Here is a 14,281-nt window from a genome sequence, read left to right as displayed (position 1 = left end):
TATTGCCCTTTTTACCATCACCTAGTTCAGCTCAGTGACTATGGACTGAGTGTCTGCACCATACTACCCTCCCTATTGAGATATCTGTTTATAAGCTTTCCTTTTAAGTGCCTGGTGTTTCTTTCATTCTACTTTCTCAGCCTTTTTGTTAGTGATTCCTTCCCACTTTCCAGTGTCTTGGTTTACTGATCAAATGGTCTCTTCCTGCCAGTCTTTGGACACTGGCAGAAGGGATTGGAAGCCCAATTTGCCACCACCACAGCTCAAATCATTTCCAGTTTCTCCACATTTCAGTGAGGGATCACAAATTACTCATGCACTGGTACCACAGATGCCCCTGCATCGGGAGGCTCATGGTTTGGTGTGCCCACTGCGTGCAGCAGCAAAGCCCAGGCCAAACCCTGGCTAGCCTTTGCTAGCCATTGTGTACCGTTGGTTTCATAAATGAAGTTAGATGAACTGAAGTCCCTGCAAACCTAAACGAAGCCAAAAACCAGTGCACAGGATTTGGTGAACATGTCTGCTTCTCCTCTAAATCTCCTTCTTTTTTTTTTTTTTCTTAAGATTTTATTTACTTATTTGACACGGAGAGAGAGCACAAGCTGGGGGAGTGGCAAGCAGAGGGAGAGGGAGAAGCAGGCTCCCCACTGAGCAGGGATCCCAATGCGGGGCTCCATCCCAGGACTCTGGGATCATGACCTGAGCCGAAGGCAGACATTTAACGACTGAGCCACCCAGGCGCCCCGAGTGTGTTCATTCTTGTAGCAAGCATTTGTTAAGCACCTACTAAGTGTCAAGCTCTGTGCTGGATACACCTCTGATATGGTGCCTAACATTTCGTGTGACTGTGGCTCATTGAGCTGCTGTCTTCAGAAAACAACAGATCGCTTTCTTTCTTGGGGTAATTCCTAGTTCCGTATCTAAAGTTATTGATGGGGGGGCGCCTGGCTGGCTCAGTCGGTGGAGCACCACTCTTGATCTCTGGGTCATGAGTTCGAGCCCCATGTTGGGCATAGAGCCTACTTAAAAAAAAAAATCAAGTTATTGATAGGCATTGCCATATACTTGCACACATTATAGCTCATCTACACATTTGTTTTCCTATCTTACCTAGGTGTTGATGTGACTTAACATTTCCAACTCAGCATTACAAACCAGGAGCTGCTTGTGTCTCTCGTGAATTTTTGTGACCTCGTAGAGGACTTCTACTACTAGCTTTGCTGGCAAACAATTCAAGTAAGAACATAGAATCTTGGGATTTGAAGAGGCCTTAAAATTCATCTAGTCGGATGTCGCTGTTAAGTGGTCACCCCAGTATAGGTTCAGATACCTTTAGTGGCAGAAAATTCATTACTTTCTAAGGGAGCTCATTGCATTTGGACAACTCTAACTACTAGAGTATGTTAAGCTGAAATGTACCTTCCACGAAAGCTAAGTGCCCTAGTGGTCCTCTCTTGGGACCACAGAAAACATGTATCATCCCTCTTGTATATGCAACTCTAAGGTCATGTATTTGAAGACCACTGTGAAGTCCTATCCACATCTTCTGCCTTTGCCATATCATCCCCTTGTCAAGTTCAGCATTCCCAACACTACTCATGGTTGTTGCTGTTCCATTTGCATACTTGTCCTTTTGTTCCTACTCTTTGCTTTACTCTTTAAGCTGGGACTCTAATTGTATCAAAAACTAATTTGGTTTAAATAAAAACTTAAAAAAAAGTAATTGGCTTAAAACATCCTATGGTGTAGAATCTCATCAGAAGCTTCCCATCCCTTATTTCATTCATTCATTCATTCATTCAATCAACATTTATTTTCAGCCATTGCACTTCATGATGGAAATGCAACATTGAAACAAATGTAGATAGAACCTCCAATAGCTCATGGTTCAGAAAGGAGGAAGGGGCAAGAAAGGATTATAACAGAGGTGTGCTTGGAGCAGTGGTGACACAAGAGGGGAATGATTGGAAATCAGGACAGTTTCATAGAGGAAATGCTAAAACAGGGTCTTAAAGAAAGAGTAGGAATTCACCAGGAAGAAGAGGGGAAGGGTACCCTACACAGAGAGAAGAGCCTACGCTAAACTGCATGAATGATTAGGAGGCCCTGCCTTGGAGAACTGTAGGGAGTTTGGGGTGGTCTGAGAGGGAGCCTCAGGATAAAGAATGGAGAGATGAGGAACTCAGCCTCAGGACCTTGCACATAGTAGGGATTCCCACCACATCCAGCCAACACCTACCAAGTACAGAAACCATTTGGCCAGTTAATATCCACCAGCCAAGCTAAGCAGAAGAGGCTGTTTTGACTCTAACGGCCCAGGAGTCTAGTGGCAGTTGACAGATCAGGTGGGATTTTGCATTTTTCAAAAGGGCCGGTGACTGCTTTTGAAATACATGGCTGAGTGATCCACACAGCAACATCAGATAAGGAGAGGAAGCTCCCCACCTGTGTTCCTCAAATTCTTCTCTATGTGTGGAGACAAAGAAGCTCCAGGATAGCATATCCCTACCCAGTCTGTGCAGTGCACTCTGTTCTGGGCCTCTCTTGGCCCCATTCTCTCTCCATGTCCAAGGTCTGTCGGCCTGTGGGCTGCAGGCAGGTGGGATCTGACACTTCTCCTTTTGGATGTGCCTCTCTTCCCCCCACCCCCTAACCCTGCAGATACCCCAAGCTGTGGTGCTGCATATAGACCCGAGTAGGGGTGTCTTCCTCGTCGAAGTGGAGTGAGGTGGCAAAGAAGATCCAGAGAAGGGGCTCATTTGGTTTGGTGTCTGCCTTCAGCTCAGATCATGATCCTGGAGTCCTGGGATCGAGCCCCACGTCAGGCTCCCTGCTCAGCGGGGGTCTGCTTCTGCCTCCTCTGTCCCTCCACCTGCTTGTGCTCTCTCTCTCTGTGTGTGTGTGTCTCTCTCTCTCTCTCAAATAAATAAATAAAATCTTTAAAAAAAAAGAAGATCCAGAGAACCTAGTTATCGCAGCTCTCCTGCCCGACTCCGTAGCTCCCAAAGCAACTCCAGGGAACCCTAGGAATATCAAATGTTCCATCCATCTTCCAGATTCTTGCTGAGACCTGCTGGAACTAAATATAACGGAACCCAAGGCTTACCTGATTGGGCCACTTATGTCACCCAAAGGAGTAAAGCCATATAATCTCACCTTTATGGCTCTGATCACTGGAGGTTTATGGTTATTTCAGAGTGGGCAGTCTTAAAGATCTCAGATAATATCAGTTTAAAGTTCTATAGATGTAAGGACTATTGAAAACCAATAGTCCAACATGGATCTTTGTCATGTTTAAATAGACATGTAGCATATGTTATGAGGAATTCAAAGACAAGTTAGAATGGCTACTGCCCTTTAGGAGCTTGGAATCTAGTCGGGGAAACAAAGCATAAGCAGATTTACACATTGTTGTTGTTTTTGTTTTGCTTTTTGTATTTACAACTTCTGCTGTTATCCCCACCCCCACCCTTGTACTTTGTATGTATTTTCAGGCTGGTTCTCCTAAGTGGACAAAAGCAGGCATTTGCATAACAGAAGATGGAAGACACTGAGGATTTTGTGGGTCAGGGGGCACATCCAGGTAACATCCCTACAATATTCCCTGATGGGATAAATTGTTCCTATTTATCATTATATAATGAAGGGCCAATGGGTTGAGACTGTATTTAATTATAGTCAGTGTTCCTTCCTCTTTATTCAAAAGCTGATTTCTTATGACATGGTATAATAGTGAATGAATGTAAATTATTTCAACAACTAAAATAGGCTATTCATAATGTAGTAGATTGTCTGACCAGCAATTATATTTGTATACACATACACACAGCCCTTTTAAAAGGAGGTTCCAGAAACCCATCTTGGATTTTCTGAGAGTAGTCTCTCTTGGAATGGGCAAGGTAAGGCCCCTGGAATCATATCAGGTGCTTTTCTTAGAAGGGGAGATACAGGGTGAAAGCCTTTGCAGTCAGGGAGAGCGGCCTCCCTCCCTAGAAGGCTGATGTAGAGCCCCTGGAGCCAAGGAGGGAGCCTTCCCTAGGAAGAGGCAGGAAAGTAACCCCTATGTACAGAAAACAGGGAGTATCACATCCTTTGTGTTTTGAGAATTGAGAGGAAAAATTCCTCACTCACAGGGGATGAAATCCCTGAGGTGCAAGGAATACACGGTTTCTGGGTCAGTGGGGTGGTGGCTAGCATCCAAGGCATGGCTGGTCACGTAAACTGAAAGAACGATAACATTGGGGCACCCTTGGTTGAGCTTAGCCCTGAAAGAGCTTGCTTGGAAGATCCATGGCACTCTCTGTCTGGCAACCCTCAGGATTAATGAGCCCGTATCCTGTGTCCGGCTTTTAAGGATCAGTTTTTCAAAAGCGACACCTTGTGGCAGCAAGAAGCAACAGCAGCAGTGGACTAGCTTTGGACTGCCCCCACCCACCCCTGCTCTTTTTCTAGGGTGATTCAGTTTAAAATGCTGGAAAAGGAGAGGGAGTGCTTGAGCAGTTACAGGGAATGAGAAGAGATGTGGCCAGTTCAGACCAGTTCATTCCAGTTACAATCTATATAGCAAGAGTACCCTTAAATGGTCCAAATCCCAGATAGAATACTTTCTCCTTTCCAAGGGGCTTTTCATTTTAGAAATTGAAGAAAAAGTTTAAAACCCTGCTATTTTATCTGACTTCTTAGCCTTTGCTTTGGTTGAGAAATAAGCTTCCGATCTTTTATCAGATTAATTGCCAGTGCTTATAAAATTGAAATAAAGGCCATGGATACACGGGCCCATCCCTTGTTTTATACACATGGCTAAGATACTATGCACATACTGTTTGCAAAGAAGAGTTCCTGAGTTCTGAAGTCGAGACCAAAGCCTGACATCCTTCACTTAAGACACGAAGGTTGGAATCCTGAGACACCTTTTATAACATGGACTAAAGTATTCTTCGGCCTGTAGCTGGTCTAGGGTGGCCTGAGTGGCAGATTCTTTTCTTCCCTGCTTCTTCTTCTCCAGCTCCAACCACTGAGCCAGCAACTTGGTATTTAATTCTATGCAGTCCTTAAACTAAGCCATGATGAATTCTTTGAGTTGAGCTCGATTAAAGAAGTTGGAATGTCTGAGACAGAAGGGTCTGAAATACAAGCTCTTTCAACTCCCTGTCACTGCATGAACATGAAGTGGCAGAGAGTTGGGCTTTGGCAAACAGCATCCCACTGCACTGCAACACTTTCTGGGGTGTGAGCTGGCTCCAGGACATGGCAGGATTTGTCCTGGAAGCCGTAAGGCTGAACCGTCTGGAAGACCTGCTGTCTGGAGCCCAGTGGTGGAGGCTGGGCCTTCTGCACAGGCTGGTATCCTGGGTCCCAAAGTGAAACTTCTCTGTGGTTCTTCAGGGAAGATGCCCTCCCAGTGTCATGCTCAGTTTTGGGGCCTCACGCTCCTGTATGAGCTTGGAGTGCCATGACTCTTGGGGATCAACTCTTAGGGTTCATCTCATGGCCATTTCCCAATCCCAGGAGCACTGGGTTAGGATCATTTCCAATCACCTTGACCCCAAAGACCCACTTATGGCCCTTTTCTAACCAGGTGGAGACCACCAGGGGGTATTTTCTAAAACTCATCCAAAACACAGTGTTTTGGTTGTGCCCTTTCCCAAGGGTTATGGACCCTACCAGCCCTTCACTTCATAACCAAAGGAAACCATTAAAGTGAATAAATCTCTGGAGAACTACAAAGACTTGCTTCTTAGAGATTTCCCTTCCTTTTTATGTAAGGAAGCAGCTGCTAATGACTTTCAATGAAGAAGGGGGAAAATTCTTCCAAATTTAACCTCTGAAGGGCATCCACTGGTAGAACACCCTCCCACACTGTTACATTGAGTATATTTTTTGTCGGCCCTCTCATCTTACAGATGATCAAGGAGAAATTATTTGCCCTGGTTATGCGGCCCATTCTTTCCTCTGCATTCGGCTCCTGATCAATTTCTTTCCCAGTTTGAAAAGACCTCCCAGAGGCCTTTCTTCACCCCACACTTGGTCCTATCGTGGGCTTCTCTGTACACAGTTGGCATTTAGTGAAGAATATCCAGCCATTTTGGCTTCTCGGGATTTCCAAACTTTTCATTTCATTTCTGGGGAGATATGTTAGACGGCATTTTGGAGCTAGATGCAAAGTGCTATGACTCTGGGAATTAGCAACCAGACTGGAATGGCCCAACTGTGCCTGCTTCTGATATGAGTTTACAGGCATACAGAGCTGGCAGGAGCCTTCTTAGATTCTCTGGGTTTGTGTACTGATAGAGATCAGGCAAGTATACTATGCCCCAAGACTTCTAATTTTATATAACCTCTGTTTATGTCTAGTTGATGATGATGTATTTAAAGAACCAATGAAAAAAAGAAGACGTTCAGATAGAGACCAGAGGTTCCGAGCATTTCCCTCCGTGGAACAAAGTGCTCTTAAGGAATGTGAGTGTTATGACTGCTATGTGGCTTCTTCCAGTGTGGCTCTGTTCTTTTCCAAATGTGTGAAAATGCTCAAAGGAGGAGAAGGTTAAATTGGAAAGAAGGATGAAATATTTTCAAATGATCCTGATCCAGAAAAGGAGGCCTCAGAGTCTACAGAGATCTATAATTTGACAATTCATCTGTAGGAGTCTCTGGATAGGAGGGTTGTTATCAAAATAACCTCTTCCTGATTAGAACAAAGACTGTGAAAATGGTTGGTTTGGTGCCTTGGTGAATATTTCTATGATGCCCCGGCAATTTTTCTTTTTATGACCACAGGAGAGAAGAATCTAGAAGGGCTATATATAGCCCATGGCAAAGCATATGCTGACTTCTGTTACAAGGAGTTTCAGAGCAGGCTAGCTCCTTGGGAGGCTCTCAATCAGTAATTGCTATCTCCTATGGGCAATTATCGCTAGTATCACATAACTTGCTATCATATTTAATTGGCTTTTCATTTCATTTCTTTTTTTTTCCCTTTCTCTGTGATATTGAGCACATTCCTCTTTTGGAGATGTAGTACTTGACCTCTGCCAGGTACGTGCCAGGTAATACATTCCTGTTGATTCCAGATGAAAAATTGGAGTCACGGACCAGAAGGGTTTTGAGCAACACGTATCAGAAACTTATTCAGTCTGTCTTCCTGGATGACAGCATTCCTAATGGAGTCAAGTATCTCATGTGAGTCTGATATCAGCTACCCATCAAATCTTCCATCCATTCTTTCCTTAGGGGATTGTAGATGCTTTTCTCCAACAATGAAAGGGAATTTTCAATTAGAAACTAAGCAAAGAAGGCTAAACATTTATGTAGCTATGGGCATTTATTTATTTATTTATTTATGCCATTCATTGGGTTGCCACTCTTGCTAGGTAACCTGCTAAATATTTTACATATATAAAATTTCATTTAATTGTCCCAATACCCCTATAAAGGAAGAACTATTATTATCATCCCAATTTTACTGAAATTGTGGCTTAGAGAGTCCAAGACATTGACCAAAGTCACACTGTTGGTAAACTAAAGGGCCAGAATCCAACCCAGGCTGTGTGAAACTCTAGCCTGTGGCCTCAACCACTGGGCTGAGCTGACTTGAAGGACTTGATTGGTGCCAGGGCTGAATCTCCTGCTCGGAAAGTCTCTGGGTTGCTCCCAATAATACTTTACCTCTGCCTAAAATTTATTTCTAGGATCAAGACTATGTAATTTCCAAAGAACACAAACCAGGATGCTTCACATCTGGATAGGCATTACAGAGTTTGTATAGAATTATCATTACCAAGTATTTTTGCATAATCTCCTTTGAGCCTAATGACGACTCTGTGTAGGAAGCAGGGACTAATATTCCCTTCTGATCAAGAAAGTAGCAGAGATTCAAAAAGATGTATGACTTGCCTAGGATTGGAACTTACTTCCTTCGTGTTCTATTTTTATATCCTTCCCACTGTGCTTTGATGACCATTACAATGTGCATTAAAAAATCAATCTAGAAACAGGCTTCTTGCTTTGATTGAAAAACCGTCATTGGACCCGATCTACATTGGATTATTTGGAAGCACGGGGGCTGGGAAGAGCTCCCTGATCAATGCCATCATCCAGCAAGCAATGTTTCTACCAGTATCTGGAGAAAGTATATGTACCTCATGTATTGTACAAGTGAGCTCGGGCTGCTGTGAGCAGTATGAGGCCAAAATCCACCTTCTCTCTGACCAGGTAAGTGTCTCCTCCCTCCCTCCCTCCCTCTGTCCCTCCCTCCCTCCTCCCTTCCTTCCTCTTTCCCATCCCTGTTTTCCTCCCTCTCTCCCTCCTTTATTTCCTCCTTCCCTCTCTTCTTCCCTTCCTTTTCTTTCCTTTTCCCTCTCTCTTCCTTGTAAATATAGTTTATGCCATTGTTGAATGAAACTTTCCTTAGACTTTTTGTGTTACAGTTCAGATTTAATATATTCTGTTCTCTCAAAAATTTTTAAATACTTGATCAGGCACACTTGAATGAAAAAAAACAAGTACAGAATGAGAAAGTTCCGTAGAGAGAGATGGAGGTTCTAGCCTGCATCCTCTCACTGTTGTTATGGGACTTTGGGCAAGCCATTTCCCTCCTTGGGTCCCTGTTTCCTTAATGACAAAACAAGAGGTTTGGATTAGATGATCCCTTGCAGGATTAGATGATTTTAGAGTTCTTGGCTATATGCAGCCCCTCACTGCCTCCACAGGAACAATGGACTACTTCCCTTTTTCATTGTTTTCCATATCTGTGTCATGAGGGGCTTGGCCCTACTCTCCCTTGGCAGGAGTGGAAGGAAGAGCTGAAGAACTTGACTAAACTCCTGCACAGGACAGAGGAACTAGACAGAGAAGAGGCAGATGCGTGGGACAGGGATGATGCCGTGGAGGAAGCCATCTGGAAGCTACAAATGTTTTATGGAAATGGAGCAGAAAGAAAGAACTATGAAGAGTTACTAAGGGCAAAGCCTAAAGGAAAGATCCCCACCTCCAGAATCATCACCCTCAAGGCAGAAGAGGTAGCTTTGAGATCTCTTTCTTTATTTTATCATGAGTCACAAGTATAAGAATTGAATTCATTTAGGAGATTTGCTCATGGCACAGTGTTTTTATTGGAAATGAGTTGATACCCGACTCAGAAGTATCCCTGCCCAAGTTCTTTTTCATTATTTATGGCTGTCAAATGAGAAATGATAGTATCTGACTGGGGGGTCTTTTGTGCACAGGGAAGACTATTTACAGTTACTTGAGGATTAACTAAGGTTGCTTTGGCTGCAAATGTTTAAAAACAAAACCACCCAATTTATAATGGCTTAAATGAGTAGGGATTTATTCATTTTCTCACATAAGAAGTCTGGAAGCAGTTGGGTTTGTGGGTTGGTTCAATGGCTCATCAATGTCAAGATCAACACCTCCTGGGTTTCCTTGGCCTTCCCTCAAACTTGTTGCCTCATACTCATAAGATGGCTACTGAAGTGCTGGACTTCACAGTTGGCTTCATGGAAGAAAGAAATGGATAAAAGTTGGCACCAACCACATCTCCCCTTTCCTGGGAAAGTAAAAGCTTTCTCAGAAACACCCCCAACAAACTTCTGGGTAGATTTTCTTGTTCAGAACGGGTCTCTGGTTCAGTCACATGGCCTTTCCTAGCTGAAAGGGAGTCTAAAGCAAGAAGCAAATGTGTTATGACTGGCTGGGACCAATCTCAATCCACTGCCCAAACAAACAAACAAGCACTATTCTGTTAGCATGGACAAAGGACAGGCTGGATATTGGATATGCAGCAAGTAGAACAACGCTCTCCTCACTTCTATTATCAATATTCATTTTATTATTTCATTTTAAATTAAAGTAAAACACTTATGGAACTAATATGTAACTTACATTATACATTTATAACCTAGTGTTTCTTGTCTCTTAAAATTCATGTTTAAAATATTGTTATTCTATTTATAAATCTGGAATTTTTTTGTATGAAATAAGAATAATTACTTACACTTGTTCTAAATTTTAATGTTCAATTATCTCCTAAGGTTAACATAGCAAGTCCTCCTTAAGTAGCTAATGCTTACTTATATAATTAATCAACTTTCCTTAGACTTTTTGTGTTACAGTTCAGATTTAATATATTCTGTTCTCTCAAAAATTTTTAAATACTCGATCAGGCACACTTAGAAGTCAAATAAATGAAATCTTTCAAGGCACTTAGCTCTTGTATATCTAGGAAATCAAACAAATCTAATAGTCACTTCTTACATTTAAATGGGTATTACTGTTCAAAATAATGTCTAAAACATAGACTGAGCATGTCCAGAGAAACAATGATTACAAAACTGTTTACTTTATCTGCACACACTCAACTTAAACCAAGTGTTACACCAAGGTATCAATATAGTATCCATTTCTTCACTACTCTGTATGTAGAAATATTCCTTCCCAATGTTATAAATTTACCCCTTGAAACTAGGAGTTGAAATACTCACTGAAACGCAATTACAGGGGCACCTGGGTGGCTCAGTCCGTTAAGCCTCTGCCTTCACCTCAGGTCATGATCCCAGAGTCCTGGGATCAGAGCCTGGTCTCCCTGCTTAGCAGGGGGTCTGCTTGTCCCTCTGCCCCTACCCTCCCCCCTCCAGCTTGTGTCTTTCTCTCTCCCTCTCTCAAAAATAAATAAATAAAATCTTAAAAAAAAAAAAAGAAACACAATTACATCTCAGTGAGTGAGGACACAGATTCAAAGTTTGAGTCCAGGATTCTAGACTGGAATGAGGAAGTTGAGTTTGCCTCCCAGAATGGTTTGTCCTGAGCCAGTTTATTGGGTTGAGCCTTCTTCTTATTCAAAGGGACTTTTCAAGGCCATGCTTTTTTTTCACATTGCCCTTAGTGTATCTGCTTTATTTATTTTTTAAAAGATTTATTTATTTATTTCAGAGAGAGAGAGAAAGAGCGAGCACGAGTGGGAGGGGCAGAAGGAGAAAGAATCCTAAGCAGACTCCGCACTGAGCAGGGAGCCTGACACGGGGCTCAACCTCATGACCATGAGGTCACGACCTGAGCTGAAACCAAGAGTTGGACACCCAACCAACTGAGCCACCCAGGCGCCGCAGTATCTGCTTTAGTTTTAAATTAAATATCTTAAAGAACTTTTATCATCTTTTCTTTCACAATTTCTTGTTATTTGATTAGAATCGATGAATTCCGTAACTCCCTACCCAGATTGCAACAAATCCCCTGATTTAATCTCAACTCTCTTAAGAATTTCTGTTCTTATCTTTCTCTCAGGACCATTCTATAGATATTTTTTAACAATGACCACCGAAGGGGCACCTGGGTGGCTCAGTTGCTTAAGCGTCCAACTCTTGATTTAGTCTCAGGTCGTGATCTCAGGGTCATGGGATCCAGCCCCGTGCTCAGTAGGGAGTCTGCTGGAAATTCTCTCTCTTTCCCTCTCCCTCTGCCCTTCTCCCCTGCCCACCGCCCATTCAGTGCTGTCTCTCTCTCTCAAATAAATACATCTTTTAAAAAAATGACCACCATATATCCCAAATCTTCTTTGAAATAGTATCCCAGTAGAGATTTGCTGTCACACATGGTTGCTGGCCTGAATATGTCATTGCCTGAAGATATGTTTCGCTAGGAAAGTGGGCTGAGAACAGTTCCCCATTCCCCCCATCATTATAACATTCTAGAAATGCCTATGCGTCCAGATATTTTTTGTACTTGGAAGAGAAATTTTAAAAACCTTTTTAAAGATCAATTTCAGACCAATTTTCAATTTGGAAAATATGGTCACTATATCACCATCAATTTTCTAGTCAGGGCTTTCTGGTAATCCCGATATTTGCATTAGCCATGGGGGAAGAATGCCCTCTCTCCAAAATGTAGACAATTGCATATTAATAACATTAATTTCAGAATTGAAATGGAGGGCGCCTGGGTGGCTCAAATGGTTAAGTGTCTGCCTTCGCCTCGGGTCATGATCCCAGGCTCCTGGGATCAAGCCCAACGTCTGGCTCCTGGCTCAGCGGGGAGCCTGCTTCTCCCTCTGCCTCTCCACCTGCTCATGCACTCTCTCTCTCTCTGTATCTCTGTGTCTTGAATGAATAAATAAAAAATCTAAAAAAAAAAGAGTAAGAATTGAAATGGAATTTCAAGGATGAAATCGTTATCCAGTGAAGCTATAACTCTGCTGAAGCCCCATTCTAATTGGCTCTGGTTTTTTCATCTGTACATTAAGGAGCTTGCACTTTCTGATCTTCAGGGTCCCTTCTGGCTCTCAGAGCATAGACCCTTGCAGATGGGATCACAGGCCTCCTGGTATCCATTGCCCAGTGCTGTTTCTTACCATTATTCAGTGTACCTTTGCTGAACCTGAATCACAGCTGATCCAGGACCGAGGAACTGGGAGAATGTCTGGTGTGTGTGACTTTGTCCTTCTTCCTCAGGCAGGAGAGCTGTCTGTCAAGCTGGACCCCTACATCCGGACTCAGAGGAGAGACCTGGATGGAGAGTCAGCCGAGACACAAATCTGGCCCTTGATCAAACATGTGGAAGTGACTCTTCCCAAATCAGAGCTGATTCCAGAAGGCGTTGTACTGGTGGACATTCCAGGCACAGGTGACTTCAACAGCAAGAGGGATGAGATGTGGAAAAAGGTGATTCTCTTTCGTGTGACTTTGTTCCCTCCTCCCTCAACTCCTCCACCCTTTCTAAAGCAACAAAGAATGCTCTGCTTTCAGCTGCAGGGATTGTATGAGCTCAGGAGGTTTAAATTCTTCTACTTTCTAGGTTCTAAGCCTCAGGGCAATGGCAGGAGAGGGGTGGCCAGAGAAACTGGGGAGAGAGGAATCATGAGGTAGGCCAGAAAGCTAGAACAAGAGTATGCGGTACAGGGGAAAAGTCAGCAACCGAGTAGACCGGTCTAGGAGTAAGCAGAGGAAATGCAGACAGAGGGGGAGAAGGGGAGACCAAGGGGTGCGTACAAAGTGCAGAAGCTGAGAGCCTAGCACCAAGGAACCAGGAGGGGGCTAAGGTGTTTAGTTGTAAGGCACAGAGACCTGCTAAAGCAATCCCAAGCTAAGAGGGGTTAATCAAAAGAGTATCCAAGGATCTCCTGAGACAGCCAGACCTCAGGGCCACCTATCAGGACAGAAGCTGCCATTTTCTCTCTCATCCTCTGCCTGGTTCTTGTGACTGTTTCTCTTTGTGCATTGCTCTGCAGAGTCCTGCTTTTCACTTAGCTTTCTCTACGTAGTCCTTAGGTTCCACGTTGTGGAGAATGACCACCCTACCCCTGTCTCTAATGACGTTGTAGTTCATACACCTATGACTGTCTGACTTTAGTCTCTATGTGCTTTAGTTCATTCCTAAGAAGGAAAACGGGACCAATTACTGCACAGCTAATGATTAACCCTCTCTGGATTAAGTATCCTTAGTGCAATCAGCTGTGGCTGAGGGTGGTGGTTGAAAGTCCACTTTCAGCCAAAATCTTGGGTAGGGTTTCAATTCCTAGCAAATGAAGTTGGAGCTGAGCAGGCACCTCCAGATATGTCCACAGCCCGTGAGTTAAGCATTGGGGTAGTTAGATCTGTACCTAATGATTAGAGGTCGAAATATTTTTAAGAATTTATCTCTTTGTTCATTTGTTTTTCATTCATCGAACACATAATATGTAAGACAATGTACTTAGCACTGAGGATGCAAAGATTATAGCTAATAATAATAATAGCAGACATTTACCAAGCATTTACTTTGTGCTAGGTACTGATCTCAGTGAAGTCAGTTGCCCATTATCACCCTGGGGATTTTAACCCAGGCAGGATGCTCGAGAGCCTCTCTGCTCTTAAACCCTACTATAATCCTACATGGTAAAACAAAGCTAAATTAAAAGATGCAGAGCATGATCTTTAATGTTAAGAAGCATGTATGTGTGTGCCTGTATGTGTGTGTAATGTTTGCAAATGAACAGCAAAAGTAGAATCTTGCCTTTGGAAGGATACACACCCAACTGTTAACAAGAGTTTCTGTGTTTACTACCACTCTACTATGCACACCTGTGTGTTGTTTGTATATTTTGCATGAACATGTATTACCTATATAACTAAAAAGCTGAAAGGAAAATAAACCACTATTGAATGAGAAGCAGAGCCTTACTTCAAGGGGCTTAGAGTCTAACAGGAGAGAAGACACCTACAGATGACTAAATCCCTGGCAGAACATGATGTATGAGAAGTCCAAGGCGCTATGAACACTCAAAAATAGAAATTACCTTCAACAAGAGACC

General features: G+C 43.1%; 1 protein-coding gene across 1 annotated transcript in view; it reads left to right on the top strand.

Annotated features, from left to right (window-relative positions):
• Positions 1-1,196: 1,196 nt before the first annotated feature.
• Positions 1,197-14,281, top strand: part of NUGGC (nuclear GTPase, germinal center associated) — a 46,357-nt gene continuing 33,272 nt past the window's right edge. Inside the window, exons 1-7 of the mRNA XM_032389023.1 lie at positions 1,197-1,236; positions 3,495-3,583; positions 6,355-6,459; positions 7,071-7,179; positions 7,989-8,211; positions 8,787-9,017; positions 12,444-12,653. Coding sequence (XP_032244914.1) covers positions 3,541-3,583; positions 6,355-6,459; positions 7,071-7,179; positions 7,989-8,211; positions 8,787-9,017; positions 12,444-12,653 — 921 coding nt within the window. The 5' untranslated portion in view covers positions 1,197-1,236; positions 3,495-3,540. The remainder of the gene's footprint in view (positions 1,237-3,494; positions 3,584-6,354; positions 6,460-7,070; positions 7,180-7,988; positions 8,212-8,786; positions 9,018-12,443; positions 12,654-14,281) is intronic.

This window comes from Phoca vitulina, unplaced genomic scaffold (genome assembly GCF_004348235.1).
Source record: "Phoca vitulina isolate PV1807 unplaced genomic scaffold, GSC_HSeal_1.0 scaffold53, whole genome shotgun sequence".
NCBI lineage: Eukaryota > Metazoa > Chordata > Mammalia > Carnivora > Phocidae > Phoca > Phoca vitulina.
This window is presented reverse-complemented; position numbering and strand designations above follow the sequence as displayed.